The following is a 27,476-nucleotide window of genomic DNA, read 5'->3' on the forward strand; positions in this document are numbered from 1 at the left end:
ATAGTATATGTCCAGATTTCAGTACCAAGTTGGTTGCTTCTATGGGTCAGGGATGATGACTTACGCACCCTTCACATGTCTACTGTTTTACAATTAGCACCTTTTTAAAAAATGTGGTTGAGGTGTGGAAAAGTGTGTACTGCTGCTTCAATCTGTGTTAACAATGAGATGAATATTATATATACCTCCTCTCTCTCTCTCTCTATATATATATATATACACACACACATATATATACACACATTTTCATAGAATACCCCTGAAGGTATAAAAAACTAATACTGGTTGCTTTTGAGCAAGGGGCTAAGGGACCAGGAGTTGTGCATGGGTGGGTAAAAGTCATTTTTCAATATAAGTTGTCCTTTGTACTTATATTTTACTCTCCCCTTGGTCTTTCTTCTCCAACCATACTGTCCTTTTGCTATTCCTCCAACTTATGAAGTATGTTCCTGATTCAAGCCCTTCGCATTTGCTATTCTAGTGTCTAGAATACTCTTCCTCCAGATTCTCTCCCTCTCTTACTTCATTCAGATCACTACTCAAGGGGCACCTTAACACGGAGACTGTATGTACCTCACTATACTGTATGTAAAAACACTCCTTCCTTTCCCTAATACCCCCTTTTTAGTACCACCTGACGTACTAAATATTTGCATTTATTTGGTGTATGACTCCCTTTTGGAACACTGCCTGGTGCATAACAGCCAATCAACAGATACTTGACTTAATACATTGTCTGAGGTTGGATTTTTTAAAAATAATTATGTACATAAATTACTTTTTCAAGAAAAAACAAACACCAGTTAAGGGATAAATGTCCTATGAATTAACGATTAGATGTTTTATCATGAAAGGACAAGGTCTAAACTTCTTTACTCAGCATACAGGGCTCTCCTTGTCTTCCTGCTAGTGGCCATGGGCAAGTCATTCAACATACATTCCGTTTCCTCATCCATAACGTGCTAATTACTTCACAGAGTTAAGACTAAATGTAGGTGAAAGTGCTTTCGTAACCTTGGCTCTATGAAAGTTACACAAAACACATCGCTTCTCCAGTGCTTGGAATGTAGGAGTAGTACACGGTTTGAACTTGCGCAACTGACCTGAAGCTGTAGGAGAGCGAAGTCTTCACAGCCGCTCTGACAAAGACCTATCTTTGATGGGAGACACGCCACGAGGTAGCCGTTGTCAGGGCAACTGTCGGGCGTCTCCAGCATCCGAGCACGCGCGACGGGGCCCCTCAGCTCGTCATTCTTTCAGAGATCGCGATTGGTGGGCCTCGGGCCAATCGGAGAAGCCGGTGGGGGCGGGGCGGGGACGGGCAGTGTCCGCGGGAAGGCGTTCCCACTGCCTAGCTCCTCGACTTCCGGGTCGCGGTGCTTGCAGGGAGCGCACGGCTCGTAGCGTCGTTTCCGTTGCCGGCAGTTTGCAGTTGGGGAAACCGAGGCAGCTCCCGCTCCTCCTAGTTCTTCCGCTCCCGTGAGGTGGCTGCTATTTGTTTTCCTCTCGCCGGGTGCTGCTTGCGTGCGGCTTCGCTGGAGGCGTGCGAGCCCCGCGGCGTCCTGTGGAAAGTCCACTGGGCGTCCGGGCCGGCGGGGCTTTGTGCGAACCGTTCCCTCCCACTCGCGGGCAGGGCGCGAGCTGGGCTTGGCCAGACTCCGGGAGGGGGGCTCGATGGCGCAGCGACCCCCCGAGGTTTGGGGAGCTCAGGCGCCGCGAGGCTGGCGTTCCCTCTGCCTAGTAGTTCGGCTTCTTTTGTCCTGATGAGCGCGGACCAGATGGATTCTTTTTAAAGTCTCAGTTCAGCCCGTCTCTGCACAGATTCTGCGCTGACTTGAGGGGATTTCGAATTTGACAATCCCTAGGGAGACGATGTATCGGTGGGAATATTTAAGGCAGGAAGGAGATGAGCTTTTTCCTTCGTTTTTAAGTAATTCCTCCTGACTTGAATTTCCCCGACCCCGCTTCATTTAAGAACCGAAGATTTTTTTCCTTAGGGCATAAAAATTAAGTTTTATAGAGGGTGTAGTTTATCACTCAGTATTTCTGCCCTTCACCTGTTGAATGGAAAATCGGCAATTAGCCAGGGTGTGATCTACTTCGTGTTCAACTTCTGTACTTAAATTTGTAAGCAATATGTAGTGTTTTGTTTGCTGGGATCGCCTGACTGGGACACATGTAACTGGGATTATCCACGGGGTTAAGAAGAGTTGTTCCTTATACAGACATTTCTGATATATGCTATATTTGATTTAATCGTTGCCTTAGCTGGGGTTCTTCCGTTCTTGGGCTGTTGATCCCTATTCTCAAACTAAGAAATTAGTGAACCGAGACCTTGAATCTAAGTAAGTAGTTTGATTTTTACAGTTAATTGTTTAAAAGAGGTAAATAGACCGTTTGACCAGCATCATTTAATTAATGTAAATGGCATATATGACATCTGTCTTTGTTTTCCTAGCTGCCTAACACTACTACAAAACAGACATGATGGATTAACAATATAATTTGGGATTCAATGAGTTGAATAAACTAATTTTTCCCTTTTTAAAAACCTAATTTAGGGTCATTAAACCTATCATATATTTCCTTCTGCAGGGGAAAAAAATGTTTATTGCTTTGTGGGAGTTCTTCTATGGGCACTTTTTTCGATTTTGGATGAAATGGCTCTTACGACAGATGACTGGAAAATGTGAATTGCAGCGAATTTTTGATACCTATGTAGGTGCACAAAGGACGCACAGGATAGGTAATGTTTTTCAAAAAAGAATGATTAAAAACAAATAAGATTCTATTTTTCTCAGTACTGATAGTGACAAATGCTCTTGTGTATCATGATCAAATCACTTAATCTGTTTCATTATCTTTGAATCCATCTAACTCTAAAACTGATTTTATGGAAAAAGAAACAGTTATTTAATTCATCAGTTGTATCTTAGATTATGGTTGCAACCTACTTTCTAGAAAAAAATACCTCTCTACTACTATTACCCCTTTGAAATTTTCACTTAAGTAAAGGAGATCCATTTTGACATGCAGCATCCTTCAGTCTTAATCTCTCAATGTAGTTCATGAAAGAACAATCATAGGTATCTGGTAATCCCTAAGAAAGATCATTAGACTGGAAATTTGCTCTGTCATATACTGTGTAGCCAATAGCCACATGTGGCTATTGAACACTTGAAATGTGATTAGTTTGAATTGAGATGTGCAGCGGTATAAAATATATGCTGGATTTCAAAGACTACGTGAAAAAAGAATGTAAAGGTGTCTCACTAATAATTGTTTATATTCATTGTATGTTGAAGTGATGATATTTTGGATCCTTGGGTTAAAATATATTGTTACTTTTATCAGTTTCTGTTACTCTTGTATGGCTACTAGAAAATGTTAAGATGTAAATGTTAAATGTGAACATACATGGTTCACATTTGAGCTTGCATTATATTTCTGTTGAACAGTGCTGCTCTAGAACTTTCTAAAATTGATCAGCTTTCCATGCTATATTGAAAATATCACCTTAAATTAGAACACAGATGAATGAGAAGTGCGATTGAGGTCGTTTCTCTTTGACCAGAGTAAGGCAGACCAGGGGTGGACTGCACTTCATGTTCACTGTGTTAAATGGGAAAATCACGACTTAACCAAAACCTCTTTTGTGTTGAACAAGTGCGCTTCAACTAAGAAATCCACCGCTGTTAGATTTGAGGAGTGGGTATTGGTAACAAGACAACAGGCAGAGAATGGCAGTCAGGGAGGGAACCTCAGGGCATCTGGATGACTGCAGGGTAATTACTTCCCAAGATTTTTAACAACTTTCTGGCTGACTTACATTCTTGGTTGATCTTAAGAGTTGCCTTTTTGACTGCTCTGAGGAGAGCAAAGTATTTCTTGATAAGAAAAAAAAAATGTAAAAATTATTATATCATCTAGAGCTATTAAAATAATTTATTTTCTCAGTATTTATAGTATTTGTTTATAGAGTAATTCACAAACTATTTAAGTAATATTCTTTTTCTTCTTTTCAGAAAACTCCTTGACATACTCCAAAAATAAGGTAGGCTCATATCAAGGTAATAATGCTAGAAAATTAACTTGGAGATACTTTTTCTTTAAAAGAATGTCTCATTTTAGAGTTAATTATTTTTAGTGTGCTACTAGAAGAGTCTTTGCTGCAAAGAGTGTTGGGTGAAGTTTTCCCACTTAAGAAGTAGTATTTTTTCTCTTTGTGTGTGGGGGCAGGGGAGGAGCGTGCAATACTTGTCACAAAGAAGTATTTGAATAATTTGTTCTGTTCTGAGGTTTTGCTTGTTTATTTTACCTCAAAACTTGATAACTTGTGGGAAAGGAAAGTGTTTAGGGGGAAAGCTTTCTCATAGATTGTGTCCTTAGGATAGGTTTGGATAGTTATTGGGTTTTCTATAGAAAACCTTTTGATCTAAAATAAGTCACTTTTTATTACTCATGCTATTAGTTAGTTATTGCTGTATTGTTGTTGTTTAGTCACTAAGTTGTGTCCAACTCTTTGTGACCTCATGGACTGTAGGCTCCTCAGTCCTCCACTGTCTCCACAGTTTGCTCAAATTCATATCCATCGAGTCAGTGATGCTATCCAACCATCTCATCCTCTGCCACCCACTTCTCATTTTGTCTTCACTCTTTCGCAGCATCAGAGTCTTTTTCAGTGAGTCGGCTCTTTGCATCAGGTGGCCAAAGTATTGGAGCTTCAGCTTCAGCATCACTCCTTCCAATGAATATTCAGGGCTAATTTCCTTCAGGATTGACTGCCTTGATCTCCTTGCATCCCAAGGGACTCTTTTAAGAGTCTTCTGTGTAACAGACTTATAAAATCTCAGTGACATATACCAAAGTTAGTTATTTCTTGGCTCATATATCTGTGGGCCGACTGGACAGGCTCTTCCTCAAGCTGGTGCCAAGTTCAGGTCTGTTCCAGTTATCTCATTCTGGGATCCACATTGAAAAGAATCCAGATTGATTCATAGTGAATCGTTGGAGCTCCAACCACACAAACATATTTTAAGTTTTCTTGTGTCATGTGTCATTAATATGCCTAGAGTAAGTTACATGGCCAAGCCCAAGTCAAGGGATGGAGAAATACAATATGGCTCACCATAAACCCATGTTAGACATGTGGGTATATAATTCACTTGCATGGGAATGAAAAATGGGGACCGATTATTCAGTCTAACACATGCTATACTTCCCTATAGTAGTTCACAGTTTTTTTCCTCTGTATATAGATTAGTTGGTTTGGCAGAGGTAGAGTATGGGCCATCTAGACTCTTGTTTGAATAACATAGTGGATCACAACAAACTGTGGAAAATTCTTAAAGAGATGGGAATACAAGACTGCCTGACCTGCCTCCTGAGAAATCTATATGCAGGTCAAGAAGCAACAGTTAGAACTGGACATGGAACAATAGACTGGTTCCACATCAGGAAAGGATGTATACGTCAAGACTGTATATTGTCACCCTGTTTATTTAACTTATATGCAGTATATCATGCGAAATGCCAGGCTGGATGAAGCACAAGCTGGAATCAATATTGCCTAAAGAAATAGCAATAACCTCAGATATGTAGATGACTTCACCCTTATGGCTGAAAGCGAAGAAGAACTAAAGAGCCTCTTGATGAAAGTAAAAGAGGAAAGTGAAGAAATTGGCTTAAAACTCAACATTCAGAAAACTAAGATCATGGCATCCGGTCCCATCACTTCATGGCACATAGATGGGGAAGCAATGGAAACAGTGACTATTTTTTTGGACTCCAAAATCACTGCAGATGGTGATTGCAGCCATGAAATTAAAAGACACTTGCTCCTTGGAAGAAAAGCTATGACCAACCTAGACAGCATATAAAAGCAGAGACATTACTTTGCCAACAAAGGTCCATCTAGTCAAAGCTATGGTTTTTTCAGTGGTCATATATGGATGTGAGAGTTGGACTATAAAGAAAGCTGAGCACTGAAGAATCGATGCTTTTGAGCTGTGTTGTAGAGAAGACTCTTGAGAGTCCCTTGGACTGCAAGGAGATCCAACCAGTCCATCCTAAGGGAAGTCAGTCCTAAATATTCATTGGATGGACTGATGTTGAAGCTGAAGCTCCAATACTTTGGCCACTTGATATGAAGAACTGACTCATTTGAAAAGATCCTGATGCTGGGAAAGTTTGAAGGTGGGAGGAGAAGGGGATGACAGAGGATGAGATGCTTGGATGGCATCACCAACACGATGGACATGAGTTTGAGTTCAGGAGTTGGTGATGGACAGGGAAGCCTGGCATGTTGCAGTCCATGGGGTTGCAGAGTCGAACACAACTGAGCGACTTCACTGTCACTATGCATCTATAACTTTTTTAGATATTCATATATGTTTGTATTTGGTCGTGATGTACAATATGGATCTAGAGTTTAGGGTCAAAAAATGTTGACTTGCTACTACTGTCTAATGGTACTGATATAAGTTCCTGATTCATGCCAGAAAGAAAATGGACACTGTTGATTGTTGCAAGCTTATCAGTTAAGTTCTGGAGAGTGACCTATAAAATAGGTGCTTTACTGATTTAGTCTTTTATTTATTAATGGTCAGTATAACTCATGAATGAATATTGTGGTGGGGAGCAGTTCAGAGTCCTACCTTTTTGTTCAGAATCTTATAGAATCTTATTTTGTTCAGAATCTCTTTCTCTCCTTTTTTAATGAGACTATAGGGATCTAGAGTGATTCTAAAAATTTGTTTACACTTGTCCACTCATATAGTTCCTTTAATAACCTGGAACACAATTTCATGAAGTAACAACATCATAAATTGTAGATGAACATCTGGAGAGATTCTGGAACTAGGAACTCTATTTCACAGATCTGTCTGTATAACTTATTACTAAAATTGATTTTAACATTTTCAGTCATGGAATTTGCTAATGGGATTTCATGTGTTGTAAAATTATGCCCGAATTAAGTGAGACTGTATATGTTACTTTTTAAGAGCTCTAGTGCCTTAGTCAAATCCTTGAGCAAAGATTTGAGTGGTTGCTATATGTTCAACATTCCATCAGGGCCTTTGGGATATGAAACAGGAAGTAAAGAACAAAATCTAATGTAATTATAAACAGGCATCTGGAGATGTAAGAGGTAAGGTGGGCTAAGGTGAAGTGTCTGGAAGCTTTAAGGTAGTAGTTACAAGTTTAAAGAAAATAAAATGTTCATTATCTTTTATCTCCTTTATTGGCTACTAAAGTTCACTAGAGAACTAAACATTAAAATTATATTCTTATTATTTTATTATTTAAAAATTGCTAATTGTGTTTTCAAGAGCATACTAAAAAGAAATGGTCAACAAATGGGTGGTTAAATACTTACTGAATTAAATCAGAGGAGCTTTGTTTTCTTGAAGTTTTAAATCTAGCGTAAACTTGTCAATAAGCTAATGGGTGAAGTCTCATCAGTTTAGACATACAATTTATGGTGTGTGTTTTATCTCATTTGTATATTTCATTTATCAATACTTTGTAGAGTAAAACTGATTTCTAATTTTGTGATATTTCCATTAACTTGCTGTACTTCTTTATTTCTGTGAAAAAAGTGTAAGTTCTGATTCTGTCACTTTCTTTGACTTTGTGCAAGAGTACTCATTGTAAAAGAAAGGTATTAATATCCACATGGTTGTTTTAAGACTAGAGATGTTAATATGGAATTAGTAATATATAAAAATAATAATGTTTTCAAAGTCAGTGAATGTAACTTGCCACATTAACAAAGTAAATCAGAAAAATATGGTCATTTCAGTAGATATTAAAAAAACTGTTTTGACAGAACTTAATACCCATTCATGGTCAAAAACACTCAACTAACTGAGAATAAAAGGAACTTCATTGTCATATTAAAGGCTGGCATGATATACAACACTGAAATATTGAATGCTCTGCACGTTCAGTTGGAAAAAATGATGTTTACTCTCCTTTTATCCAGTATTGTGCTGGAAGACCTAAGCAGTGTAGTAAGGCAAAGAAAATAAATCTAAGACATAATGAGTGAAAAGAAATAAACTGTCTTTATTAACAGATGGCATAGTTTATGAGTATAGAAAATCCTAAGAAATCTAAAAATTACTAGCGTTATTAGTAAATGAATTTAGCAATGTCATAGGACATAGTATGTTTCTGTATGTTAAGATAAACTTCAGAAAAACAAAAAAGAGAATAATTCCACTTAAAGTAGCATCCAGCAATATAAAATACCCAGGGATAAATTTAATGAAAGCTGTGTAAGACTTCCACATTACAACTCCTTTTCCTGAGAAAACTTAAAATGGAAAGATATACTGTATTCATCAATTAGAAGAGTCAATGTTGTTATGATGCCAATGCCCAAACTGACCTGTGGATTCAGTGCAATTCCAGTCAAAATCCCAGCAAGTTATTTTTGAAGGGAGTGGCAAGCTTATTTAAAGTTGATACAGAATTTTAAGGGACCTAGTATAGCCCAAATAGTCTTCTCAAAGAACAAAGTTAAAGGACATATACTATCTGACTTCCAAGACTTTCTAGGCAGAGAGATAAATATAACAGGTGAGAGAAGAGAAATAGACCACATGTAATTTTTAAAAAGAATACTAAAGCAATTCAGTGAGATCAGGAAAGTATTGGAAAACCAATAAAGTACAGGAACAGCTGGAACCAAATTGGGAGGGTAGGGGGTGGGGAGGCTCTTATCACACTCTTCTTGTGAAATTAATTTGATATGGACTTTAGACCTATATTTAAAATATTAAGACTTCTCAAAGAAACCATAGAAGAATATACATCTTCTACCATGGGTTAAGCAGAAGTTTCTTTTAGAGAAGACATAGCATTACCATTTAAGAAGAAAATAGAAAAATTAGACTTCATCAGAAGAAAAACTACTTATCAAAAACGCCTTTAAGAAATGAATTGGCAAGCCACAGAGAAAACATTTATAGAACATATACCTGATTAAGGACTTATATCCAGTAAATAACTTTTTAGAACTCAGTAATAAAAAGACAGCACAATTGCCCTGTTGAAAATACTCCTTTTTTCTCCCAGCTATAAGAGATTTTTCTCATACAGCTTTCTTTCACACAAATAGGTTTTACAGAGAGCTCCACTTGTTGTTCAGAGTGAAGTGGACAGATGTGTAGAAGATATAATGAAGGAAAAGAATATTAACCCTGAGAAGGATGACAGGTGTGTTTTTACAGTATTCTCATTTATCGTGTGCTTACATCCTGTGAGGTTAAAGATCACACAAAGTTGTGAAACATTAGAGGTGAAAGGTTTGTGGAAATCATCCAATTCAATCCTTACACTTCACTCGATGAGGACGTGAGGTCCAGAGAGGTGAGTAGCAGGAGATCTAAAACCTGTATCTTTGAGTCCCAGGACTTCCCTGGTAGCTCACACGGTAAAGTGTCTGCCTTTAATGTGGGCGTCCCGGGTTCGATCCCTGGGTCGGGCAGATCCCCTGGAGAAGAAAATGGTAACCCCAGTATACTCTTGCCTGGAAAATCCCATAGATGGAGGAGTCTGGTAGGCTAGAATCCATGGGATCGCAAAAAGTTGGACACGACTGAGCGACTTCACTCACTCACTGGGTCCCAATCCAGTACTATTGCCAATTTATCATCTGCCTTCTCTAAAATAGCTTACCATTACTTTCCCAAAGTTAAATGCAACTTCAGCACCTGTGTCCTTCTTTGTCTTTGAAAATTCAGTTCCTCCATCCTCCTCCAGGAAGGTCCTCTGTTACACATTTAACCCATTATCCTGTAGTTGCTGATTTACTGTTGCTCCTCCCCGAATGAATTCTGAGTTCCATAAGAGAAGGACTTGACTTATTCCAGTTTTGTGTTCTCAGCACAAGTTTATTGAGATAGTAAATACTTAGCAATTTTTCCTTCATTTGGTATTTTCTGTGTGGATATTGAGGAAGGAGTCATTATTTAGGCTGAAACAGGGAAAGGTACAGGAGAGAACTGAGATGATAATTCCACAGAAAAGGGAACATTTGAGCTGTCCCTCATTGAGTGGGTCGCAGAGAACATTTCATGCAGAGAAAGAGGCTACAAGGCACGGGGTCCTTGAGTATCTGGAAATGGTAGGGCGCCCTTTGTAGCCAGAGCGCTGCATAGGCACGGAGCAGAGGTGGGAGAAGTGAGTGGGGGGGGGCGAGATCAGAGACACTGTGAGAAGACTCACAGGTCACACTGAGAAACTTGGATTTGTCCTCTGTTTTCTTTCTTTTTTTAAAGCAAACAAGCTGCATGATCAGGTACGTATTTTAGGAAGATGGAGGGTAAATTTGAGGATATAGGAGGCTGGTAGAAGGGATAAAGACAAAACAGGAAACTGAGTTGTTTGGACAAGAGACGATGAAGCCATAAATGTACCAGGTTAAACAGATATGTGATGGGGCCTTTAAAGGACAGTTCAGAGCCACAAAGGATAAGGGCTCAGGGACTTTTTGATGTGTTTTTGATGGAGAGGAATGTCAGAACTCAGAGCATTCTAGCTTGGGGAACTAGCTTAGTGATTCTGTGAGTAGACTGAGAGACTGAGTTGAGAAAGAGCATGCTTCTTCAGGGAAGATAAGCTGTTGTGTTTGGGAGAACGTGTCATGGCTATGTGCGTTGTTGCATCCTTGGAAAACCAGGTCTGCATTGAATGTTGGGCAGTAAGAATTGGGAAATGTGTGAGATTGCTCAGAGAAAATGTGAGAGAAGTGAACAAATGAAGGATTTGCGCATTTTACAGTTTGCAGAGTTTGCTTTTCCTACACATCTTGCTCTCTTTCTAGGCCTTGTTCTGTCTTATCCTGTGTGATACTTTGTATAATGTTTTGTGTTTTCAGAGGCTTTTGATGCTTATTGTATTCAATTGAAAACTAGAAATTGCTTTCTAAATAGACATATGAACCACATGCTATTAAAGGTGTTGCTTTATTGTGGTAGGAAGGGATGTTTTTTAAAAATAACAATTTTTATCATTTTCAGTTTTAAAATCAGCATGAAGGCATGCTTACTACAGATATCTGGTTATAAACAGCTCTATTTGGATGTAGAAAGTGTGAGAAAAAAGCCGTATGATTCTGATAACCTGCAACATGAAAAGCTGCTTATCAAGGTAAGTTTTTGGCATTCTGTATTTGGAGTGACACTGGAAAATAAATCAGGCTTAAGATGGTAAGGCCTTGTGCAACGTCTAGAGGCTTACACAGCTATCTGATTTCTTTGCCTCTTAGAAAATGTAATCATGCTGGTGAAAGATTTTTCATTAACTGTTTTTATAATTTTGTATATTTTAATGTTTGTTTAATTCTGAAATAAATCATAAACTTAAAAAGGGAGATCTTTTCAGCTGAGAAGTATGGGTCCGCAAGCTTCAGACTTTCCCCACATCTCATAGAATCCCTCATGCAAATTAGGCATCTGTTCAGCTTCCTCTCAAACTGTGAACATGGAGGCCCCTTTGCAGATCATTATGTCTGAAATGATCTTTGGGGATTTATGAAACGTGCTGAATATTTCCACAATAGATTTAAAAATCAAGGGAGTAAAGAAATTTACTTAGAAACTTCCTGTTTCTTATTTCTGGAGTAGAAAGGTCGGTGCAGTAAGGTCGGTGCAATGCTGAAATGAGAGATTAGATCTGGAGCAAGCTTTCCAAATCATCTACTTTAGTACCTTTGTTTGAGGGATGAGTTTAGTTCTGGGGCCTAGAGAAGATGAAGTCATTTGCTTCAGGAAGATCTTAGAATGATCAGTTCTGAAATAGAAATGAGTCACCTGCCCGTCCACTTCACCTATTCTAATTGTATTTTTTAATGTTTAAAGTTAGGGAAGACAGCACAGAGCACCTGGTGTTTAGTTTAGTTATAAACTAAAAGTGCTGTGGAAAGAAACATCATTCCAGTAAGAGAGTATCTAAGTAACAGTGAGAGACAAGTTTAAAAACAACAAAACTTTTTCCTTGTTTTCAGAAAGAGTATAAATATGCATGGCACCGAACTTTAAAAACAAAACTTGATTTTGGCAAAGAGGATAATAAAACTACTCAGAGGACTTTTGCTGTGGGTTGAGTGCCTGGCACTCACTGAGACTGGACTCCTCTTTATAACCTTCTCATCATCACTATTGCCTTAACGTCAGACCCTCTCTACACCATCTCTTCTCTTTAGAGGAATAAGACCCAAGTCCTAGCATTTTAGTCAGGGGAATTTTCATCTTGGTGATTCATCATGGAACTTACTGAAAGGTGAAGAGCTGGTGGCTGGCAGTGAATCACCCAGCCTCACACAAACTCAGCAGGGTCAGGGGCTGAGGAGATTCATGTCTCTTTAAGTGCAGTCTAAGGGCCACCTTCAGTAAAGTTAACCAGTGTTTTAACATTTAGAATCCAGAGTTCCACGTTGGCCTGTGAAATCAGAATCTCCAGGAGTGAAACCCAGAAATTTGATATTTACACATAGTAGATTTTGAGGATTAGTGGTCTTACCTTGTCTCTCACCACATCATTGTGGGCCTCATTCCTGGCATAATCAAATGCTTGCTGAGCTCATGGAGAGACGCTAAGGTGAGCAGATGCATGTGTTAGTGATGAGAGGAGGGACCAGAGAAAACCCAGTCTCATGACTGTATTAGCTTCAGGGCCAGAGTCCTGACCCTGCCTCACAGTAAGGTCACAAAGTCTTCACATTTCATTCTAGGTAACAGGATACTCCTTTCATTAGGAGTCCTTTACTCAACAATGCCTGAAATGATAGTGAAATGGAAAAAAAAAATGCAAGTATTTCTGTTTTGCAAGTTTTCACAAACTTTCTTATCAACTTTTGTAAGTCTGTTTTGTTTGATGACTTGTGGTGTTGAATTTGGAAAATGACTGATTTTTTTTTAAAACTTTAGTTTTCATTGATTAGTCTGGTGCTATCCAATAGTTGATAGCTGTTCTTAAATCCTCAGTCTTGGGGAATATATTTACTTACAGACAGGTCATACTTTTTTCTTTTACAGCTATGAAAATTTGTAAAAATAATGATCATATAGGTTTTAATATTACCAGTATTGTTTCTCCATGATCCCCTCCTTATCTCAGACTTGTAGTCCCTCTGACTAGGGACTAATCACCCGCCATTAGAATAAAGCCTACTTAAGAATATAGTGTTTGAGGCGAGGGGCAAGTGTCTAGCACTGTGTTCTTCTCAAGAAAGCAGTTACCAATTCTAGTGTATATGTATTACTTATTAAGTAAAGACATGTCATTGTTTTAGATTTCTGTGTATTTGTTATCTTTTCAAAATCTGTTGTTCTTTATTTATATCAATCTTTTACACTGGAATAAGTGTGCTACATATTTTAGGATAACTGAAACGTTCTCTATAGTCTTTGTTGAGCCTGTGATTTGTCTGCAAAAGTAGTTTAACTGAAAGCATTCAGCTTACCAGTATATCAGCTGTGAGAAGGAAAATGTCTTGGTAATTAAGAGCATCACTATTGTTTGTAATATGGAAGCATGTTTATACAGCTCTGGAATCTTCTCATGCCCACGAAAAAGTTGAAGGCTAGAATCTCCAAGCAGTGGGCTGACATTGGTTTCCAGGGTGATGATCCCAAAACAGACTTCAGAGGCATGGGCATACTTGGATTAATCAATCTTGTGTAAGTGAAAATAAACTTTCTTTTCTTCTCTAAATGAAATTCCATGTAATCTCCAATCTTGTTAAGTTTTAGTAAGAATTAATCTGGTTGTTTCATACTATCTCTGAATTTTAGTAGCTGCTGTACTCTTAGTAGTTACTAATATGCTGGCAAAAATTTGAAGATGTTGGCCATATGCTTTGTGTGTGTGTGTGTGTATGATTTCTTTACTTACCAACTTTTCCTCTGTCTCTTCCTACGTTTCTGATACCTTTTAAGGAATTGTATATACTCTTTTCTTACTCTTTATATCCTTTTGCCTCATCTCTCTTGGCTCTCTGATTCCATTTTAGGAAATACAAGCACACAAGATGAAAATGTGCTTCACACTTATTCTTCACCATCTGTGACAACTGATCTAAATGCTTGACTTTTCAGAGTCTATATGAATTCTCTCTTGTTTTTCTTTTTTTAATATTTATGCTTGGGTGTATATGTGAAATCTCAAAATATGTAACTAAAATTAGAATTGATAACCAACTCTATTTTAGAAATTAACCTGGAAGACTAATATGGATATGAATGTGCACATGGAGATACTCTAGTATTTGGGCCTGTCCTTGAGTAGTGATTTATAGGCTTATAAAATGCCTAGGGTGGGAACCCTAATCATAACAAAGTTCATATAATTGTTACTGTGAAAGAATTAATTCCCAAACTGAGCTAATTTATGTTAATATTGAGAAAAAGTATCTAGATCAATATGGATAAGGCTATTTGGGAGGAAAATAGAAGATACAGTAGGGCTTTGATATTTACAGGTTTTTTTCCAGTAACAAAAGTATTTAATTTTCTGTAATACCTAAATTTATGAGTAGGAAGGTTCCCTATATGTCTACTTTTCAAAAATAAAGCACAGTAGTCTGAAAAATAATGATAATAATAATTACAAAAAAATGAGATTGCTAGTTTTCCACTTTGATAAACAGAAACTTGAATTTAAGTAGAATAAATGCAGTTTGCTTTCACTTGGGAAAATTCTAAAGTATTTTAAAATTTATTATTGTTCAGAACATGTAGATCTTTTGTTTTTAGCCTTTGAAGTCCTTTTTTTCTTGGTACTTGTAAACTACACAGATAATTGTAGCTGTTAGATACACTTTCTTCTGATGTTTCCTTTCTTTTGCTGAGTAACCTTGCTTTTGGCTCATTTCGTCAGAAATCAAGATTTTCAGCACTTGTCAGAAGATAATTTAGCTTAAAACTTAAATAATTTAATAGGATTTGATTCAGTTCTGTGGTAAGGGGTTCTGATAGACCTTTAAATAATTTGCAGATATTTTTACTCTATTTAGAGCTAGTAGCTACTAATTTGAAAAATGACTGCAATCCAGATATACTGTTTGGTGGCCATTGATGTACTAGAAATGGTTGAAAATATAAAATTAGCTCTGACTTCTCTATAAGATTTGGTCTATAAGAACTCAAAAGAGGTTGCATTAGTACACACCAATAGGATGTATGAGCCTTTATATATTTCTCTTCTGTACCTGCTAATACTTCTGTTTTATGGCCAGTATTTTAGTTATACCACTCATTAAGGAGGGTTTTGTTTTTATTTGGTTTTTAAGCAAAAGGAAGGCTATTGACTTTCTTCTGATTGCATTAACAATGGCATTAAGCAGTACAGATTTAAGTCACAACAGAAGGAATGAACTCAGGTGAAAGGAAGTGTCCCAAGAGAGGTAGACAGTGACTATTTTATAAGAAATGTGGAACAGACAGACAGAACTCTAGATTTTCCTTAAGATGGATTAAAAAAAAATCTCTTGTTGGATCATTTTTTTGTCAAAATACTTCAAAATCTAGCAAAGGACCCATATCCTATACTAGATAGGCCTGATGGCTCAGAATTAAGTTTTGATTGAGAAACACCTCAGAGTCACTAAAGGATTTGAGATGGAGATTGGGGTACTTTTGGCAATAGGACTGTCATTTTGACTGTAGCTTTTAAAATTGCTTCTGCTTATCTTCAGTTTGAATGGCATGTTAATTTTGTTATTTTTCTTAAACTTTTTCAGATATTTCAGTGAAAATTACACCAGTGAAGCTCATCAGATTCTTTCCCGTTCAAATCATCCAAAATTAGGGTAAGCTGGATATATTAAAGAAACTGTAAACTCTTGAATTTAAGTTAATTAGAAGATCTGAATTTGAAAGTATTTCAGGGATTTTTCTAATTAGATTATTTTAGTTAATAAGAACTTTATAAATAATACTGCATGACATTATTTTAACATATGTGATCATAAACTGATTTTGTATGTATTTCAGTTATTTTTATCACAAGATACAGTTTATCTATAAAATGGAAATAAGGACCTTTTAAAAATTTTCTGAGGAAGATTTGAAAATGGGAATGGGAAATGGCTTTGAAATAGGAATAGGAAATGAGATATAGCTTTGAAACTTGTGAAGCAAAATGTAAATAGATATTATTAGCTTTGTTGTTGTTCAGTTGCTAAGTTGTGTCAGATTCTTTGCAATTATTAGCTTTATTGTTACTTATTTTTAATGTTTCAATGATACCTATCTTTGAAAAAGCATTGTATTGATAACAGTATATCATAAAAATAGATACCCTGATAATGGAGAAACTACCAGATTACCCAGTGTATTTTAGAAATCAGTGAGGTTGTATGTAGTACTCTTTTGGGTTTTTTAAAAAGGATTTTGGTTTTAGATAGTCATGTGACCAGAGCTTTATTTTCATGTTTTAGATTAGATCCAGAAAATCAATAGGCTCTAAAGAACAAAAATTTTTAATCAATTCTGGTTTACTTTCTTAATATGTAGAAATTATTTTAAAATCAATACTGTGTTAGAAATTAATCAGTAACATTTTACTAATTCCTTGCATAGTTTAAATTTTACTTTATGAACTCTTTGACTAGCTGGGATAACTGGTAATGTTTCTGACATAGGTATTCTTATGCAATAGTTGGAATCAATCTTACAGAGATGGCTTATAGCTTACTGAAGAGTGAAGCTTTGAAGTTTCACCTCTACAACTTTGTTCCTGGTATACCAACAATGGAACACTTTCACCAGTTTTATTGTGAGTACTGAAGTGAGTTAAAAGTAGGTATTTCTAGGAAAATTTTTAAATCCTTAGTAAAGTGTGTGTATAATTATATATGTAATATATAATATACTGCCTCGATCAAATATATAATGTATGCTTGTCATTTTACTATTTAGTATCTTTGAAAAACAAGATGATGGAATATGGGTTTCCAAGAGTATTTTGTACTTCATTTTATATATATGCTGATGTAAAAAATTCAGTGAGGCAGTTTTTTGACATGTATGCAAATTTAGTATTTATGCAGTTTTTCTGTAGACATTCATTTTCTAGTCAACTACAGATGAATTTTTCTTCTTATGTAGTGGTTAATGAATGCTGTTGAATCAAGGACAGATAGATCATTTGGTTACTTGTGTAAGAAAGTTTAAAGGAATGTTTCACACACACACACACCCCTTATTTCAAGATCAGGTTTTTTTGTATTAGGTTTGGGCTATCTAGTAACTCTTCCTAAAACAGTCATGTTACAACTGTTCCTTTAACTTTTATTTTAATGATATTTGAATCTTGAAGGTTTAATGTGAATAAATGCATCCTCTGAAGATATTGCTCAGAAGCAAAGAATTCAGATTTAGCCTGGCTTCATACTCTCATTTTTCTTGATCTTTTTGTGTCTTTAGATAGGATATAGGAAAGTACTTAGATACTAAGTGTCCAGATCATATCATCTTCATCCATTCTCAAAGGAGTCATCCAGGTCTCCAGTTCCATAACCTCCCCTGCCTTTCAGTTCATTTCAGTTCAGTTCAGTCTCTCAGTCGTGTCCGACTCTTTGTGACCCCATGAATCACAGCACACCAGGCCTCCCTGTCCATCACCAACTCCTGGAGTTTACTCAAACTCATGTCCATCGAGTCAGTGATGCCATCCAGCCTTCTCATCCTCTGTTGTCCCCTTCTCCTCCTGCCCCCAATCCCTCCCAGCATCAGGGTCTTTTCCAATGAGTCAACTCTTTGCATGAGGTGGCCAAAGTATTGGAGTTTCAGCTTCAACATCAGTCCTTCCTGTGAACACCCAGGACTGATCTCCTTTAGGATGGACTAAGGTTGGATCTCCTTGCAGTCCAAGGGACTCTCAAGAGTCTTCTCCCAACACCACAGTTCAAAAGCATCAATTCTTCAATGCCCTTTTCTTCACAGTCCAACTCTCACATCCATATATGACCACTGGAAAAACCATAGCCTTGACCAGATGGACCTTTGTTGGCAAAGTAACGTCTCTGCTTTTTAATATGCTATCTAGGTTGGTCATAACTTTCCTTCCAAGGAGTAAGCGTCTTTTAATTTCATGGCTGCAGTCACCATCTGCAGTGATTTTGGAGCCAAAAAAAATAAAAAGTCTGACACTGTTTCCACTGTCTCCCCATCTGTTTGCCATGAAGTGATGGGACCGGATGCCATGATCTTAGTTTTCCAAATGTTGAGCTTTAAGCCAACTTTTTCACTCTCCTCTTTCACTTTCATCAAGAGGCTTTTTAGTTCCTCTTAACTTTCTGCCATAAGTGTGATGTCATCTGCATATCTGAGGTTATTGATATTTCTCCTGGCAATCTTGATTCCAGCTTGTGCTTCTTCCAGCCCAGCATTTCTCATGGTATACTCTGCATATAAGTTAAATAAGCAGGGTGACAATATACAGCCTTGACGTACTCCTTTTCTTTTTTGGAACCAGTCTTTTGTTCCATGTCCAGTTTAACTGTTGCTTCTTGACCTGCATATAAGTTTCTCAAGAGGTGGGTGAGGTGGTCTGATATTCCCATCTCTTTCAGAATTTTTCACAGTTTATTGTGATCCACACACTCAAAGACTTTGGCATAGTCAATAAAGCAGAAATAGATGTTTTTCTAGAACTCTCTTGGTTTTTCAATGATCCAGCAGATGTTGGCAATTTGATCTCTGGTTCCTCTGCCTTTTCTAAAACCAGCTTGAACATCTGTAAGTTCATAGTTCACGTATTGCTGAAGCCTGGCTTGGAGAATTTTGAGCATTACTTTACTAGCGTGTGAGATGAGTGCAATTGTGTGGTAGTTTGAGCATTCTTTGGGATTGCCTTTTTTGGGGATTGGAATGAAAACTGACCTTTTCCAGTCCTTTGGCCACTGCTGAGTTTTCCAAATTTGCTGGCATATTGAGTGCAGCACTTTAACAGCATCATCTTTCAGGATTTGAAATAGCTCAACTGGAATACCATCATCTCCACTAGCTTTGTTCGTAGTGATGCTTTCTGAGGCCCACCTGACTTCACATTCCAGGATGTCTGGCTCTAGGTGAGTGATCACACCCTTGTGATTATCTGGGTCGTGAAGATCTTTTTTGCACAGTTCTTCTGTGTATTCTTGCCATCTCTTCTTAATATCTTCTGCTTCTCTTAGGTCCATACCATTTCTGTCCTTTATCGAACCCATCTTTGCATGGAATGTTCCCTTGGTATCTCTAATTCTCTAGTCTTTCCCATTCTGTTGTTTTCCTCTATTTCTTTGCATTGATCGCTGAGGAAGGCTTTCTTATTTCTCCTTGCTATTCTTTGGAACTCTGCATTCAAATGGGAATATCTTTCCTTTTCTCTTTACTAATCCTGAATTTCCAGGTTTGTCTCCTTCCTAAATTTCTCTTGAATTTGTCCACCTATTTCTGTCCCATTGTAACTGTAATTTTACTCTGTTACTAGGTTACTGTCATAGGTTTTTTACCTAGTCTTTCAGTCATGACCCTCTTCTAGATGTCCACATTGAAAGTATAGTTATTTAAAATGAAAATATAGTTGTTTTCTTTCATCTTGTTACTGAAAAACTGTTTTTCCCTCCTCTAGTCTTGTTTGATTTCTTCTCCTAAATCTCTCATTGACTTTGTGCAAAGGGCTGAAACTCCAGGGGCTTGGCCAGCTGTCTCCAGATTATTTGTCTTCTCTATGAATATATGCTTGTATAATGCTGCTTGTTGAACACAAAAACAAACAGGAAAATAAACAACCAAAAAACTATCCCCCGCTCAGCATTTACCATATTTAAATAAATGTACTAGAGTGACAAGTGAGAATGCGGTACAAAATGAACTCTGTCCAACATTTTTCCCCCGCAGAGGGGTACCTGGAGCATCTTTGGATAGTGTTGCTTACAGTGCTTTCAATACCAGCATCTGCTTTGGCTCCTGACTAGGAACATCATCACAGTAATATGTGCGGTGGCAAAGTCATTATAGGACCTTCTCAGTTGCTTTGTTTCTATCACTCAGATCCATAAGACCGGTGGATCATCCAGGAAGCAGTGAAGCTAATGTTTTTCAAATTTCTTGAAACATTTAAAGCAAACACACACACGTAAAGACACACATACACTTATCTTTTACACAAAAGTTACCCCCTCAGAATTGACTGTAATGTCTCAGTTAACGTTCTACTCTTATTCAGTTCAGTTCAGTTCAGTCCCTCAGTTGTAACCCCATGGACTGCAGCACACCATGCTTCCCTGTCCATCACCAGCTCCTGGAGCTTACTCAAACTCATGTCCATTGAGTTGGTGATGCCATCCAACCATCTCATCCTCTGTCATCCCCTTCTCCTCCTGCCTTCAATCTTTCCCAGCATCGAGGCTGTTGTTTTTCCAGTAGTCATGTATGGATGTGAGAGTCAGACTATAAAGAAAGCTGAGCGCTGAAGAATCGATGCTTTTGAACTGTGGTGTTGGAAAAGACTCTTGAGAGTCCCTTGGACTGCAAGGAGATCCAACCAGTCCATCCTAAAGGAGATCAGTCCTGGGTGTTCGTTGGAAGGACTGATGTTGAAGTTGAAACTCCAATACTTTGGCCACCTGATGCGAAGAGCTGACTCTTAGAAAAGACCCTGATGCTGGGAAAGATTGAGGGCAGGAGGAGAAGGGGACGACAGAGGATGAGATGGTTGGATGGCATCACCAACTCAATGGACATGAGTTTGGGTGGACTCCAGGAGTTGAAATGGACAGGGAGGCCTGGTGTGCTGCGGTCCATGGGGTCGCAAAGAGTCGGACAGGGTTGAGCGACTGAACTGAACTGTTGGGGTTCTCAAGGCAAGAATACTGAAGTGGTTTGCCATTGCCTTCTCCAGTGAACCATGTTTTATCAGAACTCTCCACCATGACCCGTCTGTCTTAGGTGAACCTACAGGACGTGGGTCATAGTTTCATTGAGTTGGACAAGGCTGTGGTCCATGTGATCAGTGTGGTTAGTTTTCTGTGATTGTGGTTTTCATTCTTTCTGCCGTCTGATGGATAAGGATAAGAGGCTAATGTAAGCTTCCTGATGGGAGAGACTGACTGAGGGGGAAACTGGGTCTTGTTCTGGTGAGCGGGGCCATGCTCAGTAAATCTTTAGTCCAATTTTCTACTCTTATTAGAAGAAGCATATTCTAACTGGAAGATAATTTGAAACCTTATCTTTTGAACACAGATACCTTTCTTTGTTGGGAGATTAAGCCCAATTCATTCACACAAGTCAGTTCCAAGGTCATAGTTTCTATCTAAAAGAAAGAACTGTATAAAAAGATTAGCTTTCACATTGTCTATTTCCCTGTGATCTGTATCTGTTTCCACTCTCCTCCTTGTCTCTCCTGCCATTTTGTTGTTATCATCTTCCATGGACAAGACTAGAAGCAGCAAGTGGTAATTAGCTTCTTAGTTCTGTTGTCACCCTTTGTATATCTAACATGTAAGCACATAGTCACCGTCATTCTGGGAAGTCACCAACCATTGGTGTGGAGGTTCCAAAAAATGAACTCTTAAATTTGTATAATAAAAAGGCTATGACTGTTAATAGCTTTATTAAGGTGTAATTTATATACCATAAAATTCACCTGTTTTAAGTGTGCAGTTCAATTGAGTTTCAGTAATTTACTTGTACAACTGTCACCTTAATCCAGTTTTAGAACATTTGTATCACCCCAGTAACATCCCTCATACCTGTTAATTCCTGTTCCTGTCGTCCTCCTATTTTTAATCCCTGTGGGGAAACCTCAAGTGCCCCTGCAGCTTTGGTTAGGGACAGTAGAAGCATATACGGAATTGTAAGTTTAGAAATTTTCTATGGTATTTCTGTCAAGTCTGGTGTTTTAAACTCCCGGAGTCAAAGGACAATAGAGGTGCTTTATAGAAACAACCCTTTTCTATCACTTTCTAACAGGCTTTAGGAGTCTTATGCCGTTTATGGGTCTGTCAGCATCCTAGAATTTTGGTATCGTCTCTTGCAGTTTCCTCATGTCTCATCAAGTCAACTTACAGTCTCCGTTTTTTTGAGTCATTCTTTTTCTGACACCAGTTTACATTATAACCACCTCACTCTGAAACAAGAAACTACTAGTGTTTTACGTTGAGCAGTTGGTTCTAGACTAGTCGTTTGAATAGGTAATGAAAAGCAATTTAAAGGTATGGTAAATAGCTAAAACCTGATAGCCAGAAATATTAAAACAAGCTGTGTTCTGTAAAATTTAGTTGGATGCTGACTTTTAATACTATCAAGAGCATTACATCTCCAAAGTTTCTGATTGTACATCCCTATTATGATATTGGGGATAGGGTGCAGGAGAACAGACTCAATTTATATATTGATGAGTAGTATGTACTGTTGTGATAATGTATACACAGAATAAATTTTAAATGAAAGAAAGATGTAAAATATTAGTTAAAAATAATTACCAGATCACCATCCTCAGCTTGTTTCTTGGGAACAGGAAGCAGATGGTGTCTCTCTGCTCAAAGAGGCCTTATTCTTTGATTCTGTCACATACCCCAGTTGACAAAGATCTGTTATCAAGGGATTAATCTGAAATCTTTCTTCAGTTGACCTTCTTATGAAATGATATTTCACTGTTGAAGTGTCGTGGTGCTTGTCTGTTATTGTTTGCTTTATAACTAATGTTTTAAAATGGAATTTACAGTCATTTCATACTATGCAATTTGTGTAGTGTAGTCACTCTTTGATGTAAAGTCACTGGCTATATTCCCCCGTGTATCTGAAATAGGTCACTTCTGTCACTTCTTGAACAGCCTTTCAGAAGAGGGAATGAGATGCTGGTGGAAACCAAGTCTGATCTATAAAATAACAGAGACCACTTGCAGGCTGTGGTTTGGGCGAGTCATTTAACTTCTCTGCACCTCTGTTTCCTCTGCAGAAGAAAGAGGCTAGCAGAGCACTGGATCGTAGGACTGCTATGAGAGTCAGTGAGCACACGGCCAGGGCTATAGTAGCGTTTGTTAAATAATTAAACAAATGCATCTGGTTGAATCCAGATAGGGTTTAGGAGCAGTTTTAAATTCACGTATTTTGCTGTTGTAAATATGTCTATTTACATGTTCATCTTCATTAAATACATTTAACATTTTGAGTGTTAATTTGGCTGTTGTAATGAGGATATTGAAAAACAAAAATATTAAGCCTATTTAGTGCTCATGTATTCTTTTCAAAAAGAGAAGGTGCTTGACAGTTCGTTGAAAAAAGCAGAAGTAACTCATTTATAAATCAAGTAGAAAACACAGATTTTTTTGTACTTTATCCATGCCTGACATTTTCTTGTACTTTCATTTTTCTGTTTTCAGGGATCTCTGGAGATAACTTCTCCCCCTATTCTCAGGGTATCTTTTGATAGTATCTAAATTTGAAGACTTTTGTTGATTTTTTTGAGACAAAGAATAAATGTACTCTATCTTATTGAAATTGATATTTATTTTGAACATACAAAAATATTTTTTAGTAAGTTCTTCAGGTTTCTCTTAAAGATGGTTTCTGCTTATTGAATCCTAATAAGGAATTTAAAATATGGTTACACACTTTTAAAATGAGATGGTTGGGTGTGATTTCATTATTGAGCACTATATTTATGTGTTTTTTGTTTTTTTTTTCAACTGCAGGTTATCTTGTGTATGAATTTGACAAGTTTTGGTTCGAGGAAAAGCCAGAAAGCATTATGTATTTCAACGTGTACAGAGAGAAGTTTCATGAAAAGATTAAAGGACTCTTACTGGATTGTAATGTGTCACTTACTTTAAAAATATGAGTCATCCGTAGTATCTTCTATTTCTACCACATTTTGCACACACAGCAGAATTTATATGTTGTAACAGAAATTATCTGATCAATTACACACCATATATATAATTTCCTACAAAAATATTTCAGAAATTCTATTTAAGAAAGCTAGTGGACAATCAGTGTATGTTTACACTTGTTAATACACTGTCCTCCAAAGGTACCTTATCTTCCAAAGATCCCCTCTGTAGAGTCACATGAACTGCTACAGTTTGGAGCTTGGGACTTAACCCATTCAGTGTAAAAGTACAAATCAGGTATTTTTGTTAAATTGATTGATTAAAATGTGTAAAAGTCAGTTTTCATTTTTATGTGTTGTAACTATCAAGTTGGTATCTTTTCAAAGCTCTGTTAAGAGTTTTTGGTTTTTAGTCTGGAAATGATTTTTTTTTTCTTTGCCATATTTTATTTGTAGGTTAATTAACAGAGTAGTTCGTCATGGTTCTCTTTGTTTGCATCTCAATCACCCGTCATAATGTTGCCTCATAGGAGCGTACAGAGAGACTCTCTTTGTCAGAGAAGACAGAATTATGGCCTTCTTTTTGGTTTGTCTGATTATTTCATGTAATAGGTAATGAGAGAATGACAGTATCAGTGATTAGCTCTTTTGTTTTTAAATAACACGCTTTGAAATATCACAGTGTAATTCTAAAGCTTTAAAGACATTTTCTCATCTTCAGTATTTGCTTTTTTATCAGCTACAAAGAAGAAATTTTACTGCTTGGTGTGAGGGCTTTTATGAGGCCTCTCTGTCTGTGTACGTTTATGAAAAGAGATGCTCTGCTAAGAAAATCTTGATTATACTCAAAGAACAGGTGCTATTTCAATAAAGCTGTCTTCGAATTTTAACAAGAGAAAAGCAAAGCTTTTTAAAGATCTCAGTTAAGCAGTGTTGGTTGAGTTTACTTACTGTTAAGTCTTGCCGCTCTTTGCTTTGACGCCACCATGTTTCTAGATAATGATGTATGACCTTGTGGGTGTTCTGTAACGGTCTGTGGGATTCTAAAGTAGCCTGAGGATGATGGCTGTGCATTCTGTATAGCTTTATTCTCTGAAAATCTCAGGAGAGCAGCGACTGCTGTCAAGGATTATAAAGTGATGAGATTCTAACAGGAACAGTTTCTTCCTTGTGTGTTTGACATTTGTACTCATAGCAAAACTAAAAGAGTTTAAAGATAGGTCCATCTGATTACCAAATCCTCCTTAAATCCTACAGAAAGCAGCCTATTAAATACATAATATAATCTAAAATGTGATGATAGTTAATACATCTTTAAAGTGGTACTTATCAAGCATTTAAGGACTGGCTTTTATATGATATATCAAGACCTAAAACTTTCAAGTATTTGTTTATGTCACTGACAGACTTCTCTCTTTAAACTTGCCAAAGAGAAGAGTGATATAAAATATTCAATTGGGAAATAACAGATGTGGTGTTGTATAGCACATACATTAAAAGTGCATGCCAAAAAAAAAAACACATGCATTGAAATTCTTCTTTTCTCAACAAGATAAAATGTTATAATTGGGTTCAATTTTACTATGATAGTGGTTTAGATTTTCCGCATTATAGGAATTTTAAAACAGGTTTCTTGTGGGAGACTTCTCAATCCTAGGAATACCTTGACTTCATCTCTTTAAATGTTTTCTATACTTTATCATCCAGCCAGAGTTCTATGAGATAAGAATCAGGTATTAGCCATTAAAGTTCATTTTATCAGGGTGTATCATTACATGGGAAGTGATTGTTAGTCTTTTAGTTTTCACGTAGAAAATGCTTACCTTTATATTTAATCTTTTAATAGATGAGGTCTTGAACTGATATAAACCTTTGTCAGTGTGCTTTTAAAGAATGATTCAAGTATAGAACGGGAAACTTTTCAAGTAATTAAGTTTCTCCTAGGGGGAAGAAAAACCTTTTTAATAATTCTTTAATAATTTTTTTAAATGTCATTTGAAATTTTGTTCAATAATATATTATTTAAGTCCACCTTTGTTTGTATAATATATTGCTCTGTTTTTGTTTAAGATTATCTGTAACCATTTCAGACAATTCTATAGTAAGTTGGTTGAAAGCCACAAATAGATTCTAAGATTTGATAGTTTGAAAGCCAAGCTAAATGTCACCAGTTGTAAATTAGAATGTAACATGAGCCTTCTGATTTTCATGTGATAGTGACATACATGAAAAGAGAAATAAGATAATTGTGTCTGCCATCCTACTTTTCCTTGCTTTCAACATATGTATGTTAGAATTTTAGGTAGCCTAAAAATCCATATTTAGAATCTTACCTGTTTCTATAGTAATAAAATACCAACGTAGTGATAGAATTGAGTAGAAGGGAAATTGCTTTAGCGTCAAAAAAGTTAATCAGTGTTGAAATGAATTTTTGTGTGTGCCAGACTGAAGAGTGAATCAGTGATAAAAGTAGTCTCAAAATATAATTACAAGTTGCAGTTTAAATACATTCTGAAAGACAATCTTTAAAGAATTGAGAGAAATCAGGGGATATCAGTGAACTTAGACCAACCCCTCTTTATATATATAAATACGATGATATAGTTAGATATAAAAATCAGTGTCTCACTGGCACCATTTATAATTGAGAAAGCAGAATCTTTTTCTTAAAAATGCCTGTCCTGATTTTTTTTTTCTAAAATGAGCTACTTGGATTTGTATGTATTTTTCTATGTGAAAATATATGTACTCTTCATTTTTATTCCGGTGTCCATAGTTGTTTATGTGCTATTTCTCCCCTTTGCATTCAGTGAAATAGAACTTGGTCAAAGATTTGCTAAAAGGAGAAACATTAGAGGAATGTGAAGGAGGAGTGTTCATTGCCAGAGCAGGAAAGATTACATGTTATCTTGGCACAAAGAGAAGACATTTGGCTTGAAGGGCAATAATGTTTATTATCCTTTTGAATTGGGGACCAGCAGCTATTTTCTCAGGATAAATGGTCCACCCAACTTCTGGGGAGGCTTAATTTCAATTTCATATTTATGAACCTCTCTGATTTTTTTAAATGAGGATTCCTGGAGTTGATAAAAATCTGAGAAAAATCATGAGTGAGCCTTCTTTTTTCCTAGCTTCAGCTCTGGATAAGAAAAATGTTTAAATGTAGTGCAGGTAAGACCCAACTACAACATTACTCTTATAGGGCAAGGCTATGTTTCTGTTAAAGTATTCAAAAAATATTTAAGCAGTAGCTTTCCCTGGGGGAAAGAGTGCTGGTTGGCAACATAAAGAAATAGGTTTCTGTCTACTTTGGATAAAGCAGTTAACTTCCTATGTAAAAGCAATAGTTGAAATGTAATGCTGTTTTGTTTGGAATGTTGTGAGCAAATAAAAACATGTTGAAATTGTCATAAGCCTTTCTATTAATACTTCTGCTCCTTCCCATCTTCCTCATCCCTTATTTATGTCATTTATGTTCATGAAATAATACTTTTTTCATTTAATCCTTTAATCATGTTCCTGTAGAGTAAAATCAGAATATACAGAAAATTTTTTTATTTTTATGACTTTAACTCATCCACTGATTACCAATTTAAAAGGTTATTGGATAAGAACAATTGGTTATAGCGCAGAAAAGAAACTACCAT

General features: G+C 36.9%; 1 protein-coding gene across 2 annotated transcripts; it reads left to right on the forward strand.

The window, feature by feature from the left end:
* The first annotated feature begins 1,346 nt into the window (after positions 1–1,346).
* On the forward strand, positions 1,347–27,242 carry ELMOD2 (ELMO domain containing 2). Of its 2 annotated transcripts, none has more exons than XM_061142393.1 (9): positions 1,347–1,484; positions 2,596–2,746; positions 4,026–4,054; positions 9,128–9,225; positions 11,031–11,160; positions 13,558–13,691; positions 15,752–15,820; positions 16,655–16,788; positions 23,693–27,242. In XM_061142393.1, the coding sequence occupies exons 2-9, from the start codon at positions 2,605–2,607 to the stop codon at positions 23,836–23,838; spliced, it is 882 nt and encodes a 293-aa protein (XP_060998376.1). In that variant the 5' UTR covers positions 1,347–1,484; positions 2,596–2,604; the 3' UTR covers positions 23,839–27,242. The 2 variants fall into 2 exon arrangements, with proteins under 2 accessions (XP_060998376.1, XP_060998377.1); XM_061142394.1 differs by lacking the exon at positions 1,347–1,484 and adding an exon at positions 1,517–2,127.
* Positions 27,243–27,476: the final 234 nt, after the last annotated feature.

This window comes from Dama dama, chromosome 5 (assembly GCF_033118175.1).
Source record: "Dama dama isolate Ldn47 chromosome 5, ASM3311817v1, whole genome shotgun sequence".
NCBI classification, from domain to species: Eukaryota; Metazoa; Chordata; class Mammalia; order Artiodactyla; family Cervidae; genus Dama; species Dama dama.

Excerpts from the sequence above, each read along its gene's own strand:
- ELMOD2 (XM_061142393.1), top strand. The coding sequence starts at position 2,605 with ATGTTTATTGCTTTGTGGGAGTTCTTCTATGGGCACTTTTTTCGATTT. Across the intron at positions 9,226-11,030 it reads AACCCTGAGAAGGATGACAG|TTTTAAAATCAGCATGAAGG; the intron begins GTGTGTTTTTAC and ends TATCATTTTCAG. Across the intron at positions 15,821-16,654 it reads TCAAATCATCCAAAATTAGG|GTATTCTTATGCAATAGTTG; the intron begins GTAAGCTGGATA and ends TTTCTGACATAG.